The sequence below is a fragment of the Phocoena sinus genome, chromosome 3 (genome assembly GCF_008692025.1).
Source record: "Phocoena sinus isolate mPhoSin1 chromosome 3, mPhoSin1.pri, whole genome shotgun sequence".
Taxonomy (NCBI): Eukaryota; Metazoa; Chordata; class Mammalia; order Artiodactyla; family Phocoenidae; genus Phocoena; species Phocoena sinus.
In genome coordinates, this window is record NC_045765.1 from 7,497,189 (window position 1) to 7,517,206 (window position 20,018).

At 55.3% G+C, this 20,018-nt stretch overlaps 1 protein-coding gene across 10 annotated transcripts in view; it reads left to right on the forward strand.

The window, feature by feature from the left end:
• DNM2 (dynamin 2) overlaps positions 1 to 20,018 on the forward strand; it is a 93,451-nt gene that overhangs the window by 26,251 nt on the left and 47,182 nt on the right. For all 10 annotated transcript variants that reach the window (XM_032626662.1, XM_032626654.1, XM_032626656.1 and 7 more), the window contains exons 2-3: positions 7,154 to 7,227; positions 19,784 to 19,933. In XM_032626662.1, coding sequence (XP_032482553.1) covers positions 7,154 to 7,227; positions 19,784 to 19,933 — 224 coding nt within the window. The remainder of the gene's footprint in view (positions 1 to 7,153; positions 7,228 to 19,783; positions 19,934 to 20,018) is intronic.

Consider the following 20,018-nt stretch of genomic DNA (forward strand, 5'->3'; position numbering starts at 1 on the left):
GTCACATGGGCCGCAGGGAGGACTTGAGCTTTTTTTTTTTTCCCCTTGGCCAAACTTCATGGCATGCAGGGCCTTAGTTCCCCAGTCAGGGATCAAACCCGTGCCCCCTGCAGTGGAAGTGCAGGGTCTTAACCACTGGACCACCAGGCAAGTCCTCAGGACTTGGGCTTTTAACCTGAGTGAGGTAGTAGCCCTGGGAGGGCTCTGAACAGAGGGGGTCATGCCCTGACTTGTGTTGGGCAGCCTGAGAGGCAGCCACTGCACTGGTCCAGGCAAGCGCTGGTGGGCCAGGCTAAAGGCCTTGGATGTGGAGAAAAGTAGGCCCATTCAGGCTCCATTTGTAGGTGGAACCTGCAGGACTTGCCCCTTGGCGGGGTGGGGGATGGGAGACACGAGGAGCCCCTGGTCTGTGGTCTGAGTCAGGGGCATAATCACCGTACCTGGCCCTTGGGGGGACCACAAGGACACGGTGGCACATGCCTAGGGACACTGAGTGCAGTAACCAGGTAGCCGATGGTTACTGTTGGGTGGTATCGAGAGGGGATGTGGACAAGGCAGGGACCAGGGCAGGGACCAAGGGGGTGTGCACAGGCCGGATGTTGTGGCCTCGGAGACTGAGCGATGATGACCTCTGCTTCTGTTCTAGCAAAATTACAGAGGACGGGCTTCCCTGGTGGCGCAGTGGTTGAGAATCCGCCTGCTGATGCAGGGAACACGGGTTCGTGCCCTGGTCCGGGAGGATCCCACGTGTTGCGGAGTGGCTGGGCCCGTGAGCCGTGGCCGCTGAGCCTGCGCGTCTGGAGCCTAAAAAAAAAAAAAAAAAACTACAGAGGAGTCTTCCCAGGCAGGTGGGGGTGACTGGGGGCTCTGCCTCATTGGTGTCCCACCCAGGTTCCCATCCTGATTCTGCTCCTTCCTTGCTGAGTGGCTTTTGCAAGTCTCGAAACGGAGCCTTAGTCTACCCATCTGTGAAATGGGCGTATTGACCCTGGCATCATTCCTTTGGCGTTGCTAGAGGGTTTACTGAGATGTTACCTAAAATAGGGTTAGAGCTGGGCCGGGTGGGCGGCCAGGGTTCCCTGTATGGACTCTTGTGAGAGCCTGAGAGAGTCAGGCCAGACATGACCCTGGGGCACATGCACCTGCCCAGGGGCTCTTGCTGTGGCTGGCATTGTGTGTGGTCTCCCAGCCCCACTGAGGCTTTGGGTGACCCCTTGAGGAATTGAGGAGGAGGGGACCCCAGCGCGGGGCCCTTGCCTGGGCCCTCACAGGCTCTGGCTTCGGGCTGACTCATCCTCTGCCGGCTTTTGTGTTTGTTTTCCCTCTCCTGGGGTTTTAGTCTCCATTGTTCCTGCACCTCTACCCTCCTGGGGACTGCAAGTCAAAGTGCTCCTGGAGAGGCCTTGTGCTCCATTCAGAAGACAGTAAATAAACAGCCTGGGCTTCTGAGTGGCCCACGGTGCCACCTCCTGTTGCGCCCTTCCCCTCCCTGCCCCCTACTGCCTTTCGCGGAGCACTCATCACCTTCTAGGGAGAGGCAGCCCATTTTAGAGCCTGGAAACTGAGGCTCCAAGAGGGTGAAGTGACTTTGGCCAGGTCACGTATCCCAGTGGATGGGCGGCCTCCTCCCATCCCACAGGTGGCTGGGCCAGTGCCCAGAGGGGACAGAGACCTGCCCAGGGTGGGAGCAGATCTGGGCTTTGAAGCCAGGCCATCTGGCTCCAGTGTCCACGTTCCTCCTGTCCATTCAACATTTAATGAGCACCTGCTGTATGACAGGCCCTGTTCTAGGTGCTGGAGATCCAGTGGTGACCAGTTTAGGTGAAGAGGTCGCATCCTGACACAGGACTAGACCTCCACTGGAGGCCAAGTTGGTGGCAGTGAGAAGGGGCATGCATCTGGGAGGGAGAGGTGCAATCCACTGCATCTGCAGAGCCTGAGAGGAAGGCGGAGGGAACAGCCCTTGCAAAGGCTTGGAGGCCAGCAGTGCAGGGAAGAACCCAGAGGCTGGGGCCGGTGGGTGGGGGGCGGCTACCAGGGGGCAGCCCTGGGCGGGGGTGGGATGGGCAGGTGGGGGACCCTGTCAAACCTGGGATTGGTCATGTGACCTCTGCAGGAGGGAGGCTTGGAGGCCCAGGTCTCTGTTTTAGGAGGATGACCACATATAGCCTGAGAGGAGGATGGGTCAGAAGCCTGGGACCAGGGGTGGGCCCAATGGCTTAGAGGCCAGGGATGGTGCTGAAGTGACCATAGTTAACACTTATTGAGCACTTACTGTGTACCGGGGAGCAGAATAAACCCCAGATCCTGTTCTGGGGAGCTGACATGGGGGTGGTGAGGGGCAGACAAGAAGCAGATAAGTGACATACAAGAGGTTAGTGCTTTGGAGAAAAATGAGGCAGGGGAGGAAGATGGGGGGGTGGAGCTGTGAATGAGGGTGGGAGAAATCTCCCTAGGGAGGTGTCGTTTGAGCCAGAGCTGTGGGGTGCCAGTCATGGGCGGCCTGTTTTGCTACCTAGCTGCCCTCTGAGGTGAGAGGAGTTTCCCCATTACTAACTAGGAAACCCAGATCGGAGAGGCTGGGAAGCTGGCCCAAGGTCACACAGCATGCAGGGCCACCTCGGGGCACAGTGGCCCTTGTAGCAGCTGGGAAGAGAGAGGAGGGGGTGGGCACTTTGAGTCAGAGGGAGGGACTTGGTGACCAGTGGAGTGTGGGTGGGGTCAGGGAGGAGGAAGCTGATTACTGAGGCTTGAAAGTCGCCTCCTGATAAGTGGACAGTCAGTGTTGCGGGCAGAGCTGCTTGGGGGAGGCGGTTTCCTTCCACCACCCAGGCCAGGAGGGCCCCAAGAGTGCTCCCGCTGCTGGGTGCCAGGAAACCCTGTGGGTGGGCCTTACGGCACAGCCGGGCAGGCGCCTCCTTACGGAGCCCCTCCGAGATATCCGGGGGGCTGCTTTTCAGGGACTGTTGAGGCTGAGGGTGGGTGTTGCAGTCCGGCGGCTTCCGGATACACGTCCCAGCCCAAGTCGCAGCCTTCCCCTGCGAGGGCCCAGAGCTCTCATCACGCTGGCCCTCGTGTTCTTCTGAGGCTCGCATTGTCTGTTGTGTGTGGTGTCACCATCGTGCTCACGGTGCCTGGGCCTCCTGGACATACCCCGAGCAGTCACAGGACAGCACGTGTCAACACCAGTGGCGGAAAGCCTGGTCCTTGCCGGGGAGATGCCTGTAGCTTCCATGGCAGACATGCAGGCCCAGAGGCCGGGGGCCTTGGTGGTCAGAAGCTCAGACCCCATGGGTTTCAGTCTACACTTCTGCCGCCCCTGGTTGCCAAGTGACCGTGGGCAGTTGCCCAACCTCTGGGCCTAGTGACCTCCGTAAAATGGAGCTCACAGACCACCTTGTTGGATCTTGTCATGGTTGAATGAACCCATTTAGTGGCACGGAAAGTTCTCAGCTTTTTGCCTGGCATACGGTGAGCTCTCGACAACTGTTAGCTACTCTTAAAAAAATTTTTTTTTGGAGTCAGTAATCCATGTGGATGATGCAGAATTCAGAGATGTTCCAAAACAGTGCAGTGACTCTTCCCCCCACCCTAACCCCCTGCAACCCTGGGCTCTGTTTTGAGGCTTTTTATTTACTTACAAAACACACTGTTCCACACGTTTTGTTTTCCTCACTTAATACACCCAGAAGGAAATTCCGTGTCAGGAGATAAAAAGCTCTTTTTTGTTGTTGTTTTTGGGTGTGTGTGTGTGTGTACGTGTGTGTGTGGCTGCACAGTGACACGAATGGGCCATAATATAATTAGTCTCCCCCATGGGCTTTAAAGTTCTTTACATCTGAGCTATTACTGGGAAACTAGTAAGATTATAATGTTTTGTGGGTTTTTTTGCGGTACGCGGGCCTCTCACTGCTGTGGCCTCTCCCGTTGCGGAGCACAGGCTCCGGACGCGCAGGCTCAGCGGCCATGGCTCACGGGCCCAGCCGCTCCGCGGCATGTGGGATCCTCCCGGACCGGGGCACGAACCCGTGTCCCCTGCATCGGCAGGCGGACTCTCAACCACTGCGCCACCAGGGAAGCCCAGATTATAATGTTTTTGTGGGCAAATTTTAATGGAGTGTTCTCTCTGTGCTTTGTCCCTGAGTCTTCACGAGTGCGTGTTCCTGGACCTCCTTGTGCTTGTGAACTTGAGATTGAATTTAGATATGGTAAATTGTCCTAATCTTACATGTACACCTTCATTTTAAAAATAAATGCACTGGTCAGATCAAGATAGAGGGCGTTGTCATCACCCCACAAAGTCCCCTCCTGCCCCTTCTAGTCAGTTCCCCCAGAGGGGACCAACTGCTCTGATTTCTATCAGCAGAAACTAGTTTTGCCTGTTCAGGGTTAGGTCTGCCCTGTGACTCAGCAAGAGAAACAAGGGCATATGTCAACAAAAGGCATGGATGAGAATGTTCATAGCAGCTTTATTTGTAGTGGCCCCGAGCTGGAAAGACAACCCCTCGCTCCCCACCAAAAGCCTCATCAGCTTGCGAGCAGGTGAACAGACTGTGGACCATCCACGCAGTGGCGCACGGGTCAGCAAGGAAAAGGAACCGGCCCTGATCACACACGACAGCGTGGAGGAGCCGCATGGGTGGGACATTGGGGATTCCATTCGCATGCTGCTCCTGTCTTGTTTGGTCACTGACCAAAGCCCTCTTACCCCAATGATGTGCCTTCTTTGTCCCCACCCACACCGTCTCACGTGGTTCCTGTCAGGAGGTTGGCACTGGTGTCCCCAGCACCTCCAAGGTGCTCAGTACGTGTGAGTAATACTTGAGTGAACAAGCTTGTGACCTTGGCCAGGTCACAAATCCTTGCTGCTCCTCAGTCTCCTCATCTGCCAAGTGGGAGAATGGGAGTCACGTCCAGGGTGTCGCGCTGGTGTGAAGTACTCTGAGCAGGGCAGGTTCTTTGTCATCCTCAGGAATGTGGCTCCATGGGGAGCATCCGAGGCGTGTGGAGGGTTGACCATGCCTGCCGCCAGGGGCTGTGGGCTTTACCCCCCCCCCCCCCCCCCCCGCCCCGGGGCTTATGCGTGCCCTTGGGGCATTCTTCCCTCTGTGTGCAGTTGCCTCCTGCCTGCCTCTTGGCTCCCACCCTCACCCCTGAAGCTGCCAGAGGGGTCTTTTATTTTATTTATTTTTTATTGTTTTTATTTTTTGGCCGTGCCACGTGGCATGTGGGATCTTAGTTCCCCGACCAGGGATCCAACTCGTGTCCCCTGCATTGGAAGCGCAGAGTCTTAACCACTGGACCACCACCAGGGAAGTCCCCAGAGGGGTCTTTTAAAGCCACATACCTTTAAAAGCACACAGGGTTATGATCTGACTGTCCCTTAACAGTGACAGCAAGTGGCCTTGCTCTAAGAATGACGACCAGCCTTCTCCCCATGACCTCCAGCACCACCGTCACCCCACCCCTCTCTGGGCCCGTTCACTCGTCCACTCCAGCGCCTCACTCTGCTGCTCACAGCGGCACCCCCATAGGACCTCCAGAGCCGATCTGCCCCTGGGATGTCCCTCATCTCACAGGCCGACCTGCTGCGTGGTCACTGCCGTGTCCCTGTGCCCAGCCAGAGGAGGCGCTGCATAAGCGTGGTGGGACCGCCCACAGGCCGATGGGGCGCGACCCTCACAGTGCATGGCGTGCGGTGAGGGCGCGCCTCCTCCCTCATTCCGCCCACTGGGCTAACAGGTTCCCAGGGGTTCCGATACCCAGCCCATGCTGAGAACCAGCAGCCTCCTCTGGGGCTCTCTCTAGGGTTCCCGATACAGGTAGGGTGCCCCTGAGACACTGGTTGTCACAGTTCTGGGGAGTGGGGAGGCACCAAGAATGCTTGCCTGTATGAAACACACCTGCCCAGCGTTCTGCACAAATTTCAGATAATCCGAATGTTTATCTGGGTGCAAAACTTGTTTAAAATTCCCTGAGCCCAGAACCTTTCTCCGTTTTACATGGAACAACAAAGAATCCTTTGCCTGGCTTTGGTGATCTCTGAAAATGTTGCTTCTTTTGTGCCTGCTTGGAACCCTGCTCTTTTGCTTTCCTTTTTTTTTTTTGCCGCGCCCACGCGGCTTGCGGGATCTTAGTTCCTCCACCAGGGATCTAACCTGGGCCTTCAGCAGTGAAAACGCGGAGTCCTAACCACTGGACTGCCAGGGAATTCCCTTGCTTTCCTTTCTTAATGGTCCAGGGTGGCTCCCGGCTTTCCCACTTTGCATGAATCCAGGTGTATTAGTGTAAGTCAGTGCAGGTAGTGCCTGTGTATTTCCATAGTGAAATACATAGCATATATATATTTTTTTATTAAACAGCTTTATTGAGGGCTCATTTACATGCTAGGAAATTCACCCATTTCAAATGCAGTGATTTTTAGTAAATGTATAGTAAGTATTAGTAAACAGCACTGCAGTCCAGCTTTAGGACATTTCCATCACTCCAGAAAGCTCTCTGCTCTCAGTTTCCCACCCCTGGGGCAACCACTGATCCACTCCCCGCCTCTATCGATTTGTCTTTTTGGGACATGAAACACATCGTGTTTTGTCATTAAATATTTTCCTTTTATTTTAGTCTTTATATCATGTGTATGGCATTATATTACTTTTAAAAATGTAGGTAGGAAATGTACTGATCTGGGGATTTCCCCGGGCAGTCCAGTGGTTAAGACTCCACACTTGCACCGCAGGGGACATGGGTTCAATCCCTGGTCAGGGAACTAAGATCCTGAATGCCACACGGTGTGGCAAAAAAAAAAAAAAAAAAAAAAAATGAAGAAGAAGAATAACTGTACGGATCTCTTTTGGGTCTGGGGGTCCAAATATTTGGCAGGGAAAGGGCTCTTTGGGCATGCTGGGTCCAGAGCATAGCCAGCTGGAGGGAAATGGTTCCATTTGTCGCTAACCTTCAATCCAGCCCCTCCCCGATTCCTCTGTGGCTTCAAGACCCTCCAAGTTCAGAGCGTTCCCTGGTACCCTGCTGGGGTTGGTGTCTTTGCTGAGATCACCCAGATTGCAAGAGGGGATTGCTCCACTCCATGTGGCCACACTTCCTGCCCCCCCTGTAAGCCGGCCTCGTGAGTAATTTCTGACCCTTTCCCCTCCCACAGGGACTTCCTTCCCCGAGGTTCAGGAATCGTCACGCGGCGGCCTCTCATCCTGCAGCTCATCTTCTCAAAAACAGGTACGATGGGGTGGCTTGTAGCCCAAACAGGAAACGAACGTGGATGCGGTGCCCAGCGGGAGCCAGGGGCCTTCTGATGAGTCTCGGGTCCTAGGCTGCCATTTGGGTTTGAATTCACTTTTTCCTTGTATGCAGGGAAGTTGAAGCACAGTTCACTGAGCACCTCCACCCACCCCCAGCATCCTCAGCTATGACCAGGCCATCAGGTGCCATATTTCTGGCTCTATCGTACATGACACGTTTTTGCTGAACACTTTCAAAATCAATAGCAGACACTGTGACATGTCAACCCGAAATGCTTCAGTGCATCTCCCTTTGCAATAAGGACACTCTCTTACACTCACAGAACCACACCCAAGAAAAGTCATCATTTCTGCCTGTTATCTTACACCCAGTCCATACTCATGTTGCCAATTGTCCCCCAGATATCTTCCCTGGCTGGTTCTACAGCTGCTCTGATCAGTCCCACACTACCCTTCATTGTCGTGTCTCCTCTTTTCATTAAGCAGCATCCCCACCGTTTCTTTTTTTTTTCTTTCCCCACCGTTTCTTTTTAAACTACAACACTGACTTTTGGGAGAGACCCAGCCTGTTGAATATAGAATGGCCCACATGTAGATTTTTTTCTGTCCTCCCCTCGGTGGCCTCCGTTCTTCCCACACAATTCTGACATAACATGGGCATCTCTCCCAGCTTGAAACCCACTTGGCTTCCTTGTAAAGCATCTCAGGTCAGAGGCTGGAAGGGGAGGGGGGAGCCGTTGGGGGTGGGGCCTCTCTTCTCTCCAGAGCCCCCAGGGGGTCTCCATGCTGCTTCCCCACTGACCTGGAATGTCAGTCGTGGTCGGATCCGCACTCGCTGTGCCAGCGTCACCACAGGCCATGTTAAACACCCCCACTCTGGGAAGGCAGCTGACATAGTCCCATTTTACAGATTGGGAAACTGAGGTTTAACCAGGTTACCTGCCTTTCACCTGGGATGAGTACCCTGGTGGGGTCAGACCTCCGACTCCACTCTCAACTGGTTCTAGTCCCTTCATCTCACCTTCATCCTCCCGGGCCTTCACCCAATCCACCTGCAGGAGGGCAGGACACCAGTGAGAGACGGCAGTTGATTGGTCCAGCGCCCGCCACGGGCAAGCCAATAGGCTGTCTCCTCTGGGTTCAGGTGTCCAATCAGCTGTGCCAGGAAGGGCAGCGGCAGGTCCCCGCTGTTTTCAGATATCAGCGGGGTCAGAGTCACATAGGGCTTGGCCCATTGGGTTTCTGTTTCACATTCAGTAGGTTGGTGGGGGGGTGGAGGGGTGAGAATCTGCATTTTTAATGAGTTCCCAGGTCATGCTCATGCTTTTGGGAAAACTACATTGGGAAAACCTCTGCCCTGGTGGGTGGGGGCTGAGAGCTAATACTGCCCAGGTTCAGATCCTGGCTTTGTAGCTTACTGGCTGTCTGGCCCCTGGGGAGGGACTGCTGCTCACAGCTGTGTTTCCTGTCTGGACAGTGAAGATAATAATAGTACTGCCTTTGTCGGTTGCCATGAAGACCGTATTATTCAATACACGTACAGCCCGTAGAACAGTAGTGGTGCCATCCCATTGGCTGTGGGTTTGTGCTTGCTGCCAGCCTGTTTGGGGACAGCTTGCTGTTTGGGGAACAGGTTGGCTGGCTTCCTGCAACAGAAGGTCCGTGGCATTGTCATGGCGGGAGGGCTCCCCCATCACCTCCCCAGTGGCTGTCACCCAGCAATAATCCAGTGAGCACTTGCTGCATGCCGCAAGCTAGCGCAGGGCTGGGGCACAGTGGTGAGCAGGACCAGGGATGCTGCCACCACCTGTCACCTTGCCTCTTGGTACTTCTTTTAGTGCTGAGGGACAGTGCAGGGGGAGACTTGGGTTGAGAGCAGGAGGGAGACACATAGACATGGCCCTCACCAGATGCGAATATGTGTGGTGGTGGTGGGGTGACGCAGTCCATCGGTTGGGAGCATCACAGGGCTTCTCAGGGGAAGTGATGTTTGAGCCGAGGCTGACAGGTGCTTTGGGGTGTGTTGGGGGAGGGGAAACTCTCCCTCCTAGCAGAGAGTGGTACGTGTGAAGACCGTGAGGCAGCGAGGCCCAGCGTGGCCTGCTGGAGGAACTGAAATTCCTTCTGATGGGGGAGAGAAGAGAAGCACGTGACAAGTGACAGCCCTATGGGAGCACATCTGCCCAACGCCTGCCCCGGATGATGCTGAAATCTCCATTCCTGCCACCCCACTTTACAGAGGAGGGAACTGAAGCTTCCAAGCCACTTGCCTGAGGGCACATGGGAGGGCCATCTTGAAAGCCCAGGCTTAAACTCATTCTGGGGGAGTGTGGCCTTAGGCCGAGGTGTGGTTTGATCAGATCCTGTGGCCACAGGTGGAGAAGAGATCACAGGGACCAGCTCTGGGGCAGGGGGACCCAGGAAGTAGGGATGAGGTGGCATCCGTGGAGATGGAGACATATAGTTGGATCCTGTTGGGCTGGGCCTGGGGGTGTGGGGTGGGGGAGAGGGGTCCAGGGTGTCCCACGTGGGAGTGCTCCTTGCTGTGTCCCAGCTTGCACAGTCTCCCGCCACCGACCATGGCATTCCCAGTCTCTCTTTTTTTTTTTTTGGCTGTGTTGGGTCTTCGATGCTGCGTGCGGGCTTTTCCTAGTTGCGGCGAGCGGGCCCTACTTTCTTGCGGTGCACGGGCTTCTCATTGCGGTGGCTTCTCTTGTGGAGCACAGGCTCTAGGTGCGTGGGCTTCAGTAGCTGTGGCATGCGGGCTCAGTAGTTGCAGCATGCAGGCTCTAGAGCACAGGCTCAATAGCTGTGGCGCAAGGGCTTAGTTGCTCCGCAGCATGTGGGATCTTCCCGGACCAGGGATCAAACCCGTGTCCCCTGCGTCGGCAGATGGATTTTTAACCACTGCGCTCCAGGGAAGTCCCTTCCTAGTCGCTTGATGTCCCAAGCAGATGTGAGCTGGGCCTTGGCCAGATGCCAGGGAGGCAGCATGAGCACTCCGAGGGTCCTGGCCCTTCCTGAGCTCAGCCTGTTGGGTGCGGCACACGCGGGGTTGCTGTGGTCCAGCTGAGAGGGGAAAGCACAGGGGATTGTGGGAGAGTATACCAGACACTGGATCTACTTTGGGCCAGGGGCCCGGGGAGAACATTCTAGGCAGGGCAACAGCTGTGTTGTGAAGCTGTCTGTGAGGTGAGGCTGGGGAGGGCCTGGGAGGCAGGTGGCACATCCTGGCAGGTGTGATAAGGGGTTCAGGCGTTGGGAACCCGAGTGGCATTCAGGGTGTGTAGAGACCGGCTTAGCCCATTGGCTGCCTTGTGGAGGAGGGATGGACAGGCGCAGGAGCGCAGGTGGGGAGGCCAGGGAGAGGTTGGCCTGGCCCAGGGCCGTGCTGTGGTGGCGAGGGCAGAGTCTACAGTGATCTCGAGGTGGGGAGCCCAGGTGACGGTCACCAAGGCACCAGGGCTGAGGGTGACAATGATAAGAGGGAAGAAGCTGAGCGCAGTGTGCGACTTGGTGATGGCTGGGGCTTTAGAGCTTTCTAGGGGCTACACGGGGCTGCATTGCTCCTAGAGATTAAAGTTTTGTTCAGGTGGTTCTCAGGGACAGGACTCCAGAGCCAGGCTGCCACCCCTTCCTATCCGCGTCCTCGGGCAAGTAACTTCCCTCTCTGTGCCTCGGCCTCCTCGTCTGTAGAATGGGGTGGTAGTGGTGACTCCCTCGTGGCCCTGGCACCCCATGAGTCTGTGGTGTGGCTGTCGCCTCCTGTAGGGTCTGGAGTCCCTGGTACCATAAGTTCCTAATTCTCTGACTTCGGCAGCGCCCAGTGGCGCCCTGCTTCTCCTCATCCAGGTTGGTCTCAGTGAGCCATTACTTTTAATTGGCTTAGTTTAAAAATTATGTTAGATTGCAGCCACTAGGAAGTTTGGTGGCTCACAGGGGAACCCTGCTCCTCCTTGGGAACCACCCCTGGACCTCGTAAACCCTGGGCGCTGGGGACTGTTCTTGTGTGGAATGTGCACAAGCCTCCCCTCCCAGCCTTGACCTTGGCCGGTGCTCACAGGAGCCAGAGAGGGGACGTCAGGGCTTGGCTCTCAGCCTCCCTGAGGCTTCGTGGCTCCCACGGGGCCTTGCTGGCCTCTGGGACCTCACCTCCTCCTGGTGCCACAATCTTCCTCTTCATCCTCAGGACCAGCTCGATTGTTCCCACCTCTGGACCTCCACCCTCACTGTGCGTCCTGCCTGGACCACCCTGCCCCATCCTCCTCCCCGTCCCTGGGTGAGCCCCACCCCAGTCACTGCTGCCTTAGTTCTTCGGCAACGTGCGTTATGAGGCACCATCCTGTTCTCGTATTTCCTTTTTTTATTCCCTTAATACATATTTATTTGTGCCGGGTCTTAGTTGTGGCACGCGGGATCTTCGTTGCCTCATGCAGGATCTTTGTTGCCACATGCAGGTTCCTTTAGTTGCAGCATGCGGGATCTTTACTTGCAGCATGCAGGATCTAGTTCCCTGACCAGGGATTGAACCCGGGCCCCCTGCATTGGGAGTGCGGAGACTTAACCACTGGACCACCAGGGACGTCCCTTGTATTTTCTTTCTTTCTTTCTTTTTAAAATTAATTAAGTCATTAATTATCTATCTATTTATTTATCTATTCTTGGCTGCGTTGGGTCCTTGTTGGTGCGCGTGGGCTTTCTCTACTTGCAATGAGCGGGGGCTATTCTTCATTGCGGTGCGCGGGCTTCTCATTGCGGTGACTTCTCTTGCTGCTGAGCACGGGCTCTAGGCATGTGGGCTCAGTAGTTGTGGCACGTGGGCTCTAGGGCACGCAGGCTTCAGTAGTTGTGCCACACGGGCTTAGTTGCTCCACATCATGTGGGATCTTCCCGGACCAGGGCTTGAAGCTGTGTCCCGTGCATTGGCAGGCAGACTCTTACCACTGCGCCACCAGGGAAGCCCCCCTCGTATTTTCTTGATGGTCTCTCTCTCTCTCCCCGTGCCTCAACATCAGTGCCACCAGAGCAGGGCCGCTGACCTGCTTTGTCCATCGCTCTCCCCTGTGCCCAGCATGGGGCCTGGCACCCAGTAGGTGCTCCATCATCATGGGACAGGTGGCTAGCCATGCTCTTAAGGGCTGCTGCTGGGCTCCTTCTCTCCCGTGGGAGAGTATCCACAGCTGTGTGTGCAGCACCTTTCCCTGGCCAGCCTGGCCCTGGCAAGGCCCTTTCTATAAAGCCTATAGACCCTGCCATGGTCGGGGTGTGGCCTTGTGTCTGCATAAGGAAACCAAGCTGGGAGCTGGTGAGGGTCAGGTGGGAGCTGGTCAGGATGGCAGCCTGGCACTGTCACCTTCTCCAGTGTGTGTTTTTTCCCACACCAACAGCCAGTTCTCCAGTTGTCAGTGGACACTGGTCCGGTGTGCTCCAGTTTAACTCAGTTCTGACACTCCCTACCTGGAGGCAGCATCACATCCCACAGGTCAAGGGGTCAGTCTCACCAGACTGTACCCCCGCACCTGCTTCAGATGCCGATCCCAGGTCCAAGCTGTCACCTGTGCTTCTGACCGCCCGACTCTAGATCAGAGGTTCCTGTGAGCCCCTCCTTGGGTTCAGTCGATTTTCCAGAGTGGTCCACAGAACTCAGAGAAACATTTTACTCCCCAGATTCCCGGTTCATTATAAAAAGATATGTATAACTCAGCAAGAGCCAGATGGAAGAGATGCATGAGGCAAGGTATGCGGAAGGGACAAGGAGCTTCTGCGCCCTGTCCGAGCTCGCCGCTCCCTCGGTCCCTGCACCTGCTCACCAACCTGGAAGCTCTCTGAACGCCATCCCTTTGGGGCTTTATGGAGGATGTAGGGAATGGTTGATTAAATCATTCCCATTAGTGCTTGATTCAACCTTCAGCCTCTGTTTCCTCCCCTGAGGTCAAGGGGTGGGACTGAAGTTTCCAACCTTCTAATCACAGCTGGCTGGTTTCCCTGATAACCAGCCCCCATCCTTAGGTGCATTCCAAGTCACCTCATTAACATAAACTTAGGTATGACTGAGAGGGGCTAATTATGAATATCACTCTTATCACTAGAACATTCCAAGGATTTTAGAAGCTCTGTGTCAGAAGTGGAGGGAAGACCAAATACATATTTCTTATAAATCGTAATGTCATACCTTCCCAGTGGCCAGAATGTGTCCTAGGATGGGAGGTGTTCACGACTTGTCTCAAATCTGGGGGTGGGGGTGGGGGGTTGGGTTGAGGACCACACAGACTCGGAGATGCCACGGGCTTTGCCCCCTTCCTGCTCAGCTGAAAGCTCTGAAGAGTTCCTCAAGTCTGGATCCCTTCGGTTGTGTGGTGCGCAGGGTCGCCCAGGTGTCTCTGAGCCCCAGGTTGTTCCTCCTGGGCTGTGTCGGCCAGACCAGCATGTTTGTTGACAGGTTGGGGAAGGCAGACCCCCATCTGTGCTGCCCGGGGTCGGCCTGGTTGTTCTGCTCTTCATTGGGTTGAGAATGGAGAAGGGATGGGACGTGCTCCCAAAGGTCAGGACAGAACCGTCACACACACCCCTGAAGCACCGAAACCCCAGAGAGCATCGGAAGTTGTCCTAAGCCCGGCAGTTGAGCTATCTGCATGCTGTCTCTGGGCCTGGCACTGTTTGATTGCTTTATCACATCGCTAACCCTGGGCTCTGTGTTGTCCTGTTTCACTGTGGGGAAACTGAGGCGCTCCCACCTCCTTCTCATCTTCCTGTCACCTCCCCAAGTCGTTCTGTGGTGCCTGAGTTGCGTTCTCCAGGCCCGAGGGGCTGTTTTTTTTTTTAAATTCGTTTTTTTAATGCTTTATCAAGTTTTAGCGTTCCGTATCCTTTTTTTTCCTTATAAATTTATTGATTTTATTTATTTTTGGCTGCATTGGGTCTTCGTTGCTGCACACGGGCTTTCTCTAGTTGCGGCGAGTGGGGGCTACTCTTCGTTGCAGTGCACGGGCTTCGCATTGCGGAGCACGGGCTCTAGGAGTGTGGGCTTCAGTAGTTGTGGCACATGGGCTCAGTAGTTGTGGCTTGCGGGCTCTAGAGCGCAGGCTCAGTAGTTGTGGCGCACAGGCTTAGTTGCTCCGCGGCATGTGGGATCTTCCCGGACCAGGGCTCAAACCCGTGTCCTCTGCATCGGCAGGTGGATTCTTAACCACTGCGCCACCAGGGCAGCCCCCATATTCTTAAAGATATCCAGTAAATGTTTTCTTCTTAATACACATCTCCCCTATCTTTTTCTTCTTTCTATATCTTTGATCCTTTTTCTTTTTTCTTTCTTTTTTTGGGCCGCGCCACTTGGCTTATGGGACCTTAGTTCCCCGACCAGGGCTTGAACCCGGGCCCCCTGCAGTGGAAGCGCAGAGTCCTAACCACTGGACCACCAGGGAAGTCCTGAGGGCATCTTCTTGAAGGGCATGCCTGGGAGATGCCCGAGGTGGCGTGTTGGCTACTGAACACAATGGGGACCCACATGGGGGTCATGGGGTGGAGGAAGTCCTCCTATGCTTCGGCACGTAATGCTTTGTAACAGGCCACCTAGTAATTAAGTTTTATTAAGCAGTTACTATGCACCAGGCACCGTGGAGTACAAAGACCAAAACCAAGTCCCTCGCAGTCCCTTCTTGCAGCTCTGACTTTAGCAGGGGACACACAGGCACATGGTGAGTCAGTGTGAGGAGTGCCGCGAAGGGCCGGCTGGTCTGGGTGGGCCTCCCAAAGCAGAGTTGTTTAGAGCCAAGACCTGAAGGAGGCAGGGAACAAGTCCTGGGCGGAGGGCAGAACCTCCTTTTAGAAAAAAACTACAAGTGCGTTCACTGACCCCATGGGACGCGGGTGGGATGCCCTGCAGTGGCTAAGGGTGGCTGGCTCTTCGGAGTTGGCAGCTCAGCTGCTCATCGAGGGCCCGCTTTATCCTTGATTCCTGCTGTGCCCTGGGCTGGTCCCGTGGAGCCTCCGGGGACTGATCACATGTGGCTGGCCCTCCTTCCAGGGAAGCCTGCTGCCGGGCTCCGGTGGGGTGCCTGTGTGGCCGTCGAAATGCTGTGGCAGGGCCCAGGGACCTGAGGGACTGGCTTTGTTATCTGAGCACAAGGAAAGGAAGGTTTGAAAATGCTGCAGCTGCTCTGGGGATGGACCAACGCTGCAGCGGGGCCTGGGGACCAGGGCAGGCAGAGCTGGTGGTGGCTCAACCTGGGCTGCTGGGGATGAGTTGAGAGGGCGCTCTCCAGGCATTGCAGGCCAGTAGCTCAGCCTCAAGGCCCCTGAATTATTCTTTGAGACCGTATGTCATTAAAAAAAATCACCTCCCCCATCCAAGCACTTACAGGGCTGTGGAAACCCAGGCTAAACACTCTGCCTATTTGTCTTTTTTTTGCGGTACGCGGGCCTCTCACTGCTGTGGCCTCTCCCATTGTGGAGCACAGGCTCCGGACGCGCAGGCTCAGCGGCCATGGCTCATGGGCCCAGCCGCTCCGTGGCATGTGGGATCTTCCCAGACCGGGGCACGAACCCACGTCCCCTGCATCGGCAGGCAGACTCTCAACCACTGCGCCACCAGGGAAGCCCATGTCATATTTTAATTTTCCTCACGGGGAAACTGAGGCACAGAGGGGGAGCTTGGCCAGTGGGCATCCCTGCCACCTTCTCTCCATCTCCTGTAGACTCCCCTGTGTCCAGAGCATCCTCAGGGCATGGGGAAAGGTGTCCACTTCAGAAAGATCACGCGGCCGTGAGGTAGGCCAGGGCTGAGTCGGGCAGGCCGCCCCTCCAGGAGACGCCTCCTAGTTCCTGGTACGTTGAGTCTCTCTTCTGAGCTCCTCTGGCACCTGCTGTGACATGCTTGTGCCGAGTCCATCTTCCTCGTCAGACCAGGACCCTGGCTCTGGACTGGACCTGTGCCATCAAGAAGTGCATTGGGAAGGAGGGAGGGAGGGGGAGGTAGCAGGTGGTCCCATCAGACCCTGTTCCTGTCTAGTCTCCCGTATATCCAGCTTGGTGGCCGTGGTGGTGCTGGGCTACCTCACGGAAGCTGGAGCAGGGACCATACTACCTTTCCGGCAGTCATTTTAGTTGTAAACGTAATTACAGCGCACCTACTGTGTGCTCAGAGTACTGTGCCCCGGGGACACAGAACAACACAGATTCAGATCCCTGCCCCGTGGGGTGGACCTTCTCCTGGGGATCAGAGAAAATACATAGGCTGACAAGGTAAACCGTGTTAGAAGGTGGCAGGTACTTGGACGATCCTAAGGAAGGGAAGGGGGAAAGAGACTGAGGAGGTTTGTCATCTCACTTTGGGGTCAGAGCAGGCCTCATGGAGAAGGAGAGGTGACATTCAAGCAGAAACCTAGAGGGGGAGAGGGAGGGACCCGTAAGGGTATCTGTAGGTAGAGAGAAGAGTCAGTGCAAAGGCCCTGAGGCAGGAGTGGAGGGCTTGGAGTGTGAGAAACCAGGCAAGCCAGTGTAGCTGGAGAGGAGGGAGTTGGGGTCAGAAGCTGGGGGGAAGGAAATTTTGTAGCGCCCTGCGACATGTGGTGAAGACCTCAGCTCTTTTTTTGGGGGCGGGGAGCCGCACTGTGTGGCTTGTGGGATCTTAGTTCCCAGACCAGGGATCGAACCTGCACCCCTTGTATTGGAAGCGCAGAATCTTCACCCCTGGACCGTCAGGGAAGTCCCGAGACTGACTTTTATTGGGGTGAGGTGGGAGCTATGGAGGGTTTCAAGGAGCAGAGGCTGAGGTCTGGCTTTAAGAGGGTCAGTGCTTGTGGGCGGAGAGGAAGGAGGGTTGGCAGAACCTTTCTTAGTTGGTATGAGCCTGGAATCTAGCCCATGGTTCCAAAGTGACGAGGAGCCCAGTAAAGAAGGCAGGTTGTGAGGGATGGGCCTGGCGGAATCCTTGACCTTCCTGTTAGGCACAGAGGGTATGGTTTCTGCTGTCCACTGACCCTCTGGGGAAGAAGCTGTGGCTCTCCAGCACCATCTCCTGCACAACTTTCAGTCACACAAAGGCACAAAGGGTCTGGCAGAAGGGAAGGCTGCCACACACACTAGGCTCTGGGAGGCTACAGCTGGCAGGTCCTGGTCCCATAAACACATTCCAGGGTGACCTGGCTCTGCCAGGGGAGGAGGTCCAAGACGCACAATGGGGTTCCAGGTGGCGTGGAGTCAGGGAAGGCTCCTTGGAAGAGGCAACAGGCAGGCCGGCCTGGCATGGCAGAGGTTTGCAAGGGACAGGGCCTGTGTCCTGGTCCACAGCCCCTTTCCCATCCTCCATTCCCCTGCACTCTAGGAAGGGGGATGGTACCTTGCAAGTGCTGAGCCCAGGGTCTTGAGCCGGAAGAGAGCTGAGGTTTTCTGTGTGGGTTGGAGGACTGTTCCATTTTTGGTGGCTGCTGCAGGAAGAGCAGTGGAGTATTTCCTCTTGTCCCTGTGGAGGGCTGGAGCACGACCGTCCTTGGGAACTGGGTCAGCTGAAGGGGTTGGGGTGGTTGGTCCTGTACCCTCCAGCCAGCGTCTTCATTGCCTTGCTCCCGAGTGGCCAGCGCCCACATTGGGTAAGATCCTCAGTGATCTGAGTGCGGAGTCCTCCTGACCCCCGCAGCAGAGGTTAGAGAGGTGAAGAGCTTGTCTGTGGCCTCACAGAGGCCGTGTAACTCGAGAGCCACCATCTGGAGACAGATTATCTGAACTCCAAATCCCAGCTCTGCCACTGAGCTTGAGCCAGCTTGTGTCACCTCTCTGGCCTCAGTTTCCCTGTCTGTGATATGGGCATTATGGAGGTGCCTACCTGCTAAGGTGCTCACTTGTGAGGAACAAATGGGACCACATGCAGGGCCTGGCCAGAGCAAGCAAGGCCTGACTGTTGGCCATAGTTTGTTTGGTTATGGTGATGGGATGGCCAACCTCTTTGCATTCATTTCTGTCTGCTGTGTTCCACCTCTGGGTAGAGACTCTTCACCTGCCTGGCCTTTCTCTGTTGCAGGGGTCTTTCTCCATCCTTTCTTCTGCTGCAGCTGATGGTAACACTGTGCTGTGATTTATGTAGCCAGGTCTCCTCCTGGTGGACATTGAGGCAATTTCTAGTCTTTTACTGTGAGAAACAGCGCTACAACGCTGTCTGCAACATCTTTGCATCTCTGCCATGGACCAGTTCTTTAGGCTGTTTGCCAGTGAGACTTACTTCCCTCTTTTTAGCATCACTTGCAGGAGCCATGCTCTCTGGGCCTAGAAGGTCCCCCATCCCCAACATATACTGTGAAAATTCAAACACATGGAAAAGTCAGGAATTGTACAGCGACTGCCTGTAGACTCAGCACCTACGTCCCGCGATGAACATTTTTTCTTCCTGCTTTATCCACATTGTGCTTTGGATTTCTCTGCCTTGATGATAGGGCCAGCACTGTTGTTAGTCACTTTTATTTCCCTTCATCTCAGTGTCAGTAACGGCTTTCAGACACCCCGGGCTCAGAAGGCCTGAAGAAGCCATAAAGCTTTTCTCTTGAGGGGTTCACGTCTAGGTTGGGGGGCCCCGTGAACAGTCAGGAGGGGAGGAGGGGCAGCGAGATGGGCTTTGGTGAGGCCAGTGGTGCTGCCTGTTCCCCATCCTGTGCGGGTGCCTTGGGGAAGGAGGACAGTGAGTCCCAGGGCCACGCACCGGGGATCTCACCTGGCTAGAGGGAGCTGGCGGCTCAGGATCCCACCAGGGCAGCGGCTTGCGGCCCTTTTGACTGAGATTCTGCATCACGACCCAGGACCATCTCATGCAATATAAAACCGAAGCAGAAGCTTCATCAAACGTACATCACTGCACTCTGGGTGATGCATGCTTATCCTTCGTATCCTGGTCATCAGAAAAAAAGAATAAGTGCTGGTCACATCCACCTGTTGGTTGTTGTCTTTTGTTTTTTGTGGGGTTTTTTGTTTTGTTTTGTTTTGTTTTTGCTGTACACGGGCCTCACTGCTGTGGCCTCTGCTGTTGGCCACAGCATGGCCTCACTGCTGTTGTGGAGCACAGGCTCCGGACGCGCAGGCTCAGCGGCCATGGCTCACGGGCCCAGCCGCTCTGCGGCATGTGGGATCTTCCCGGACCGGGGCATGAACCCGTGTCCCCTGCATCGGCAGGCGGACTCTTAACCACTGCAGCACCAGAGAAAGCCCTTTGTTTTGGTTTTGATTTTTTTTTTATACTCATAATATGTCATGACGTGTTGTTTTGCAAAATGTTTCATGAAAATGTCCGTTCCACAGAGTCAGGATTTTTGCCAGTTTTGTACCTTGTGGAATCCCTGAGGTCTAGGAGGGGGGCATGGTCTATAGGAGGGCCCCCCTCAAATACTTGTCAAGAGAATTAATCTGTTGCTCCCCAAATTCCTGGAAGGCCTATAACTGATTCTTCACTTGCTCTGCTTGACAAAGCGCCTGTCCCAGAAGGCCATCTGTTCCCCCGCACACAGCGAGACCACTTCTCTCTCTCATGTGGAGCATCTTTCTTCCCTTTCCAGAATATGCCGAGTTTTTGCACTGCAAGTCCAAAAAGTTTACAGACTTTGATGAAGTCCGGCAGGAGATTGAAGCCGAGACCGACAGGGTCACGGGGACCAACAAAGGCATCTCCCCAGTTCCCATCAACCTGCGGGTCTACTCACCACACGGTAGGCAACAGGGACCCCTCACATACGGGGGCAGTGGAAGGCTGACTCCGCGGGTCACGGGTCAGGTCGGCCTCACTCTCAAGCA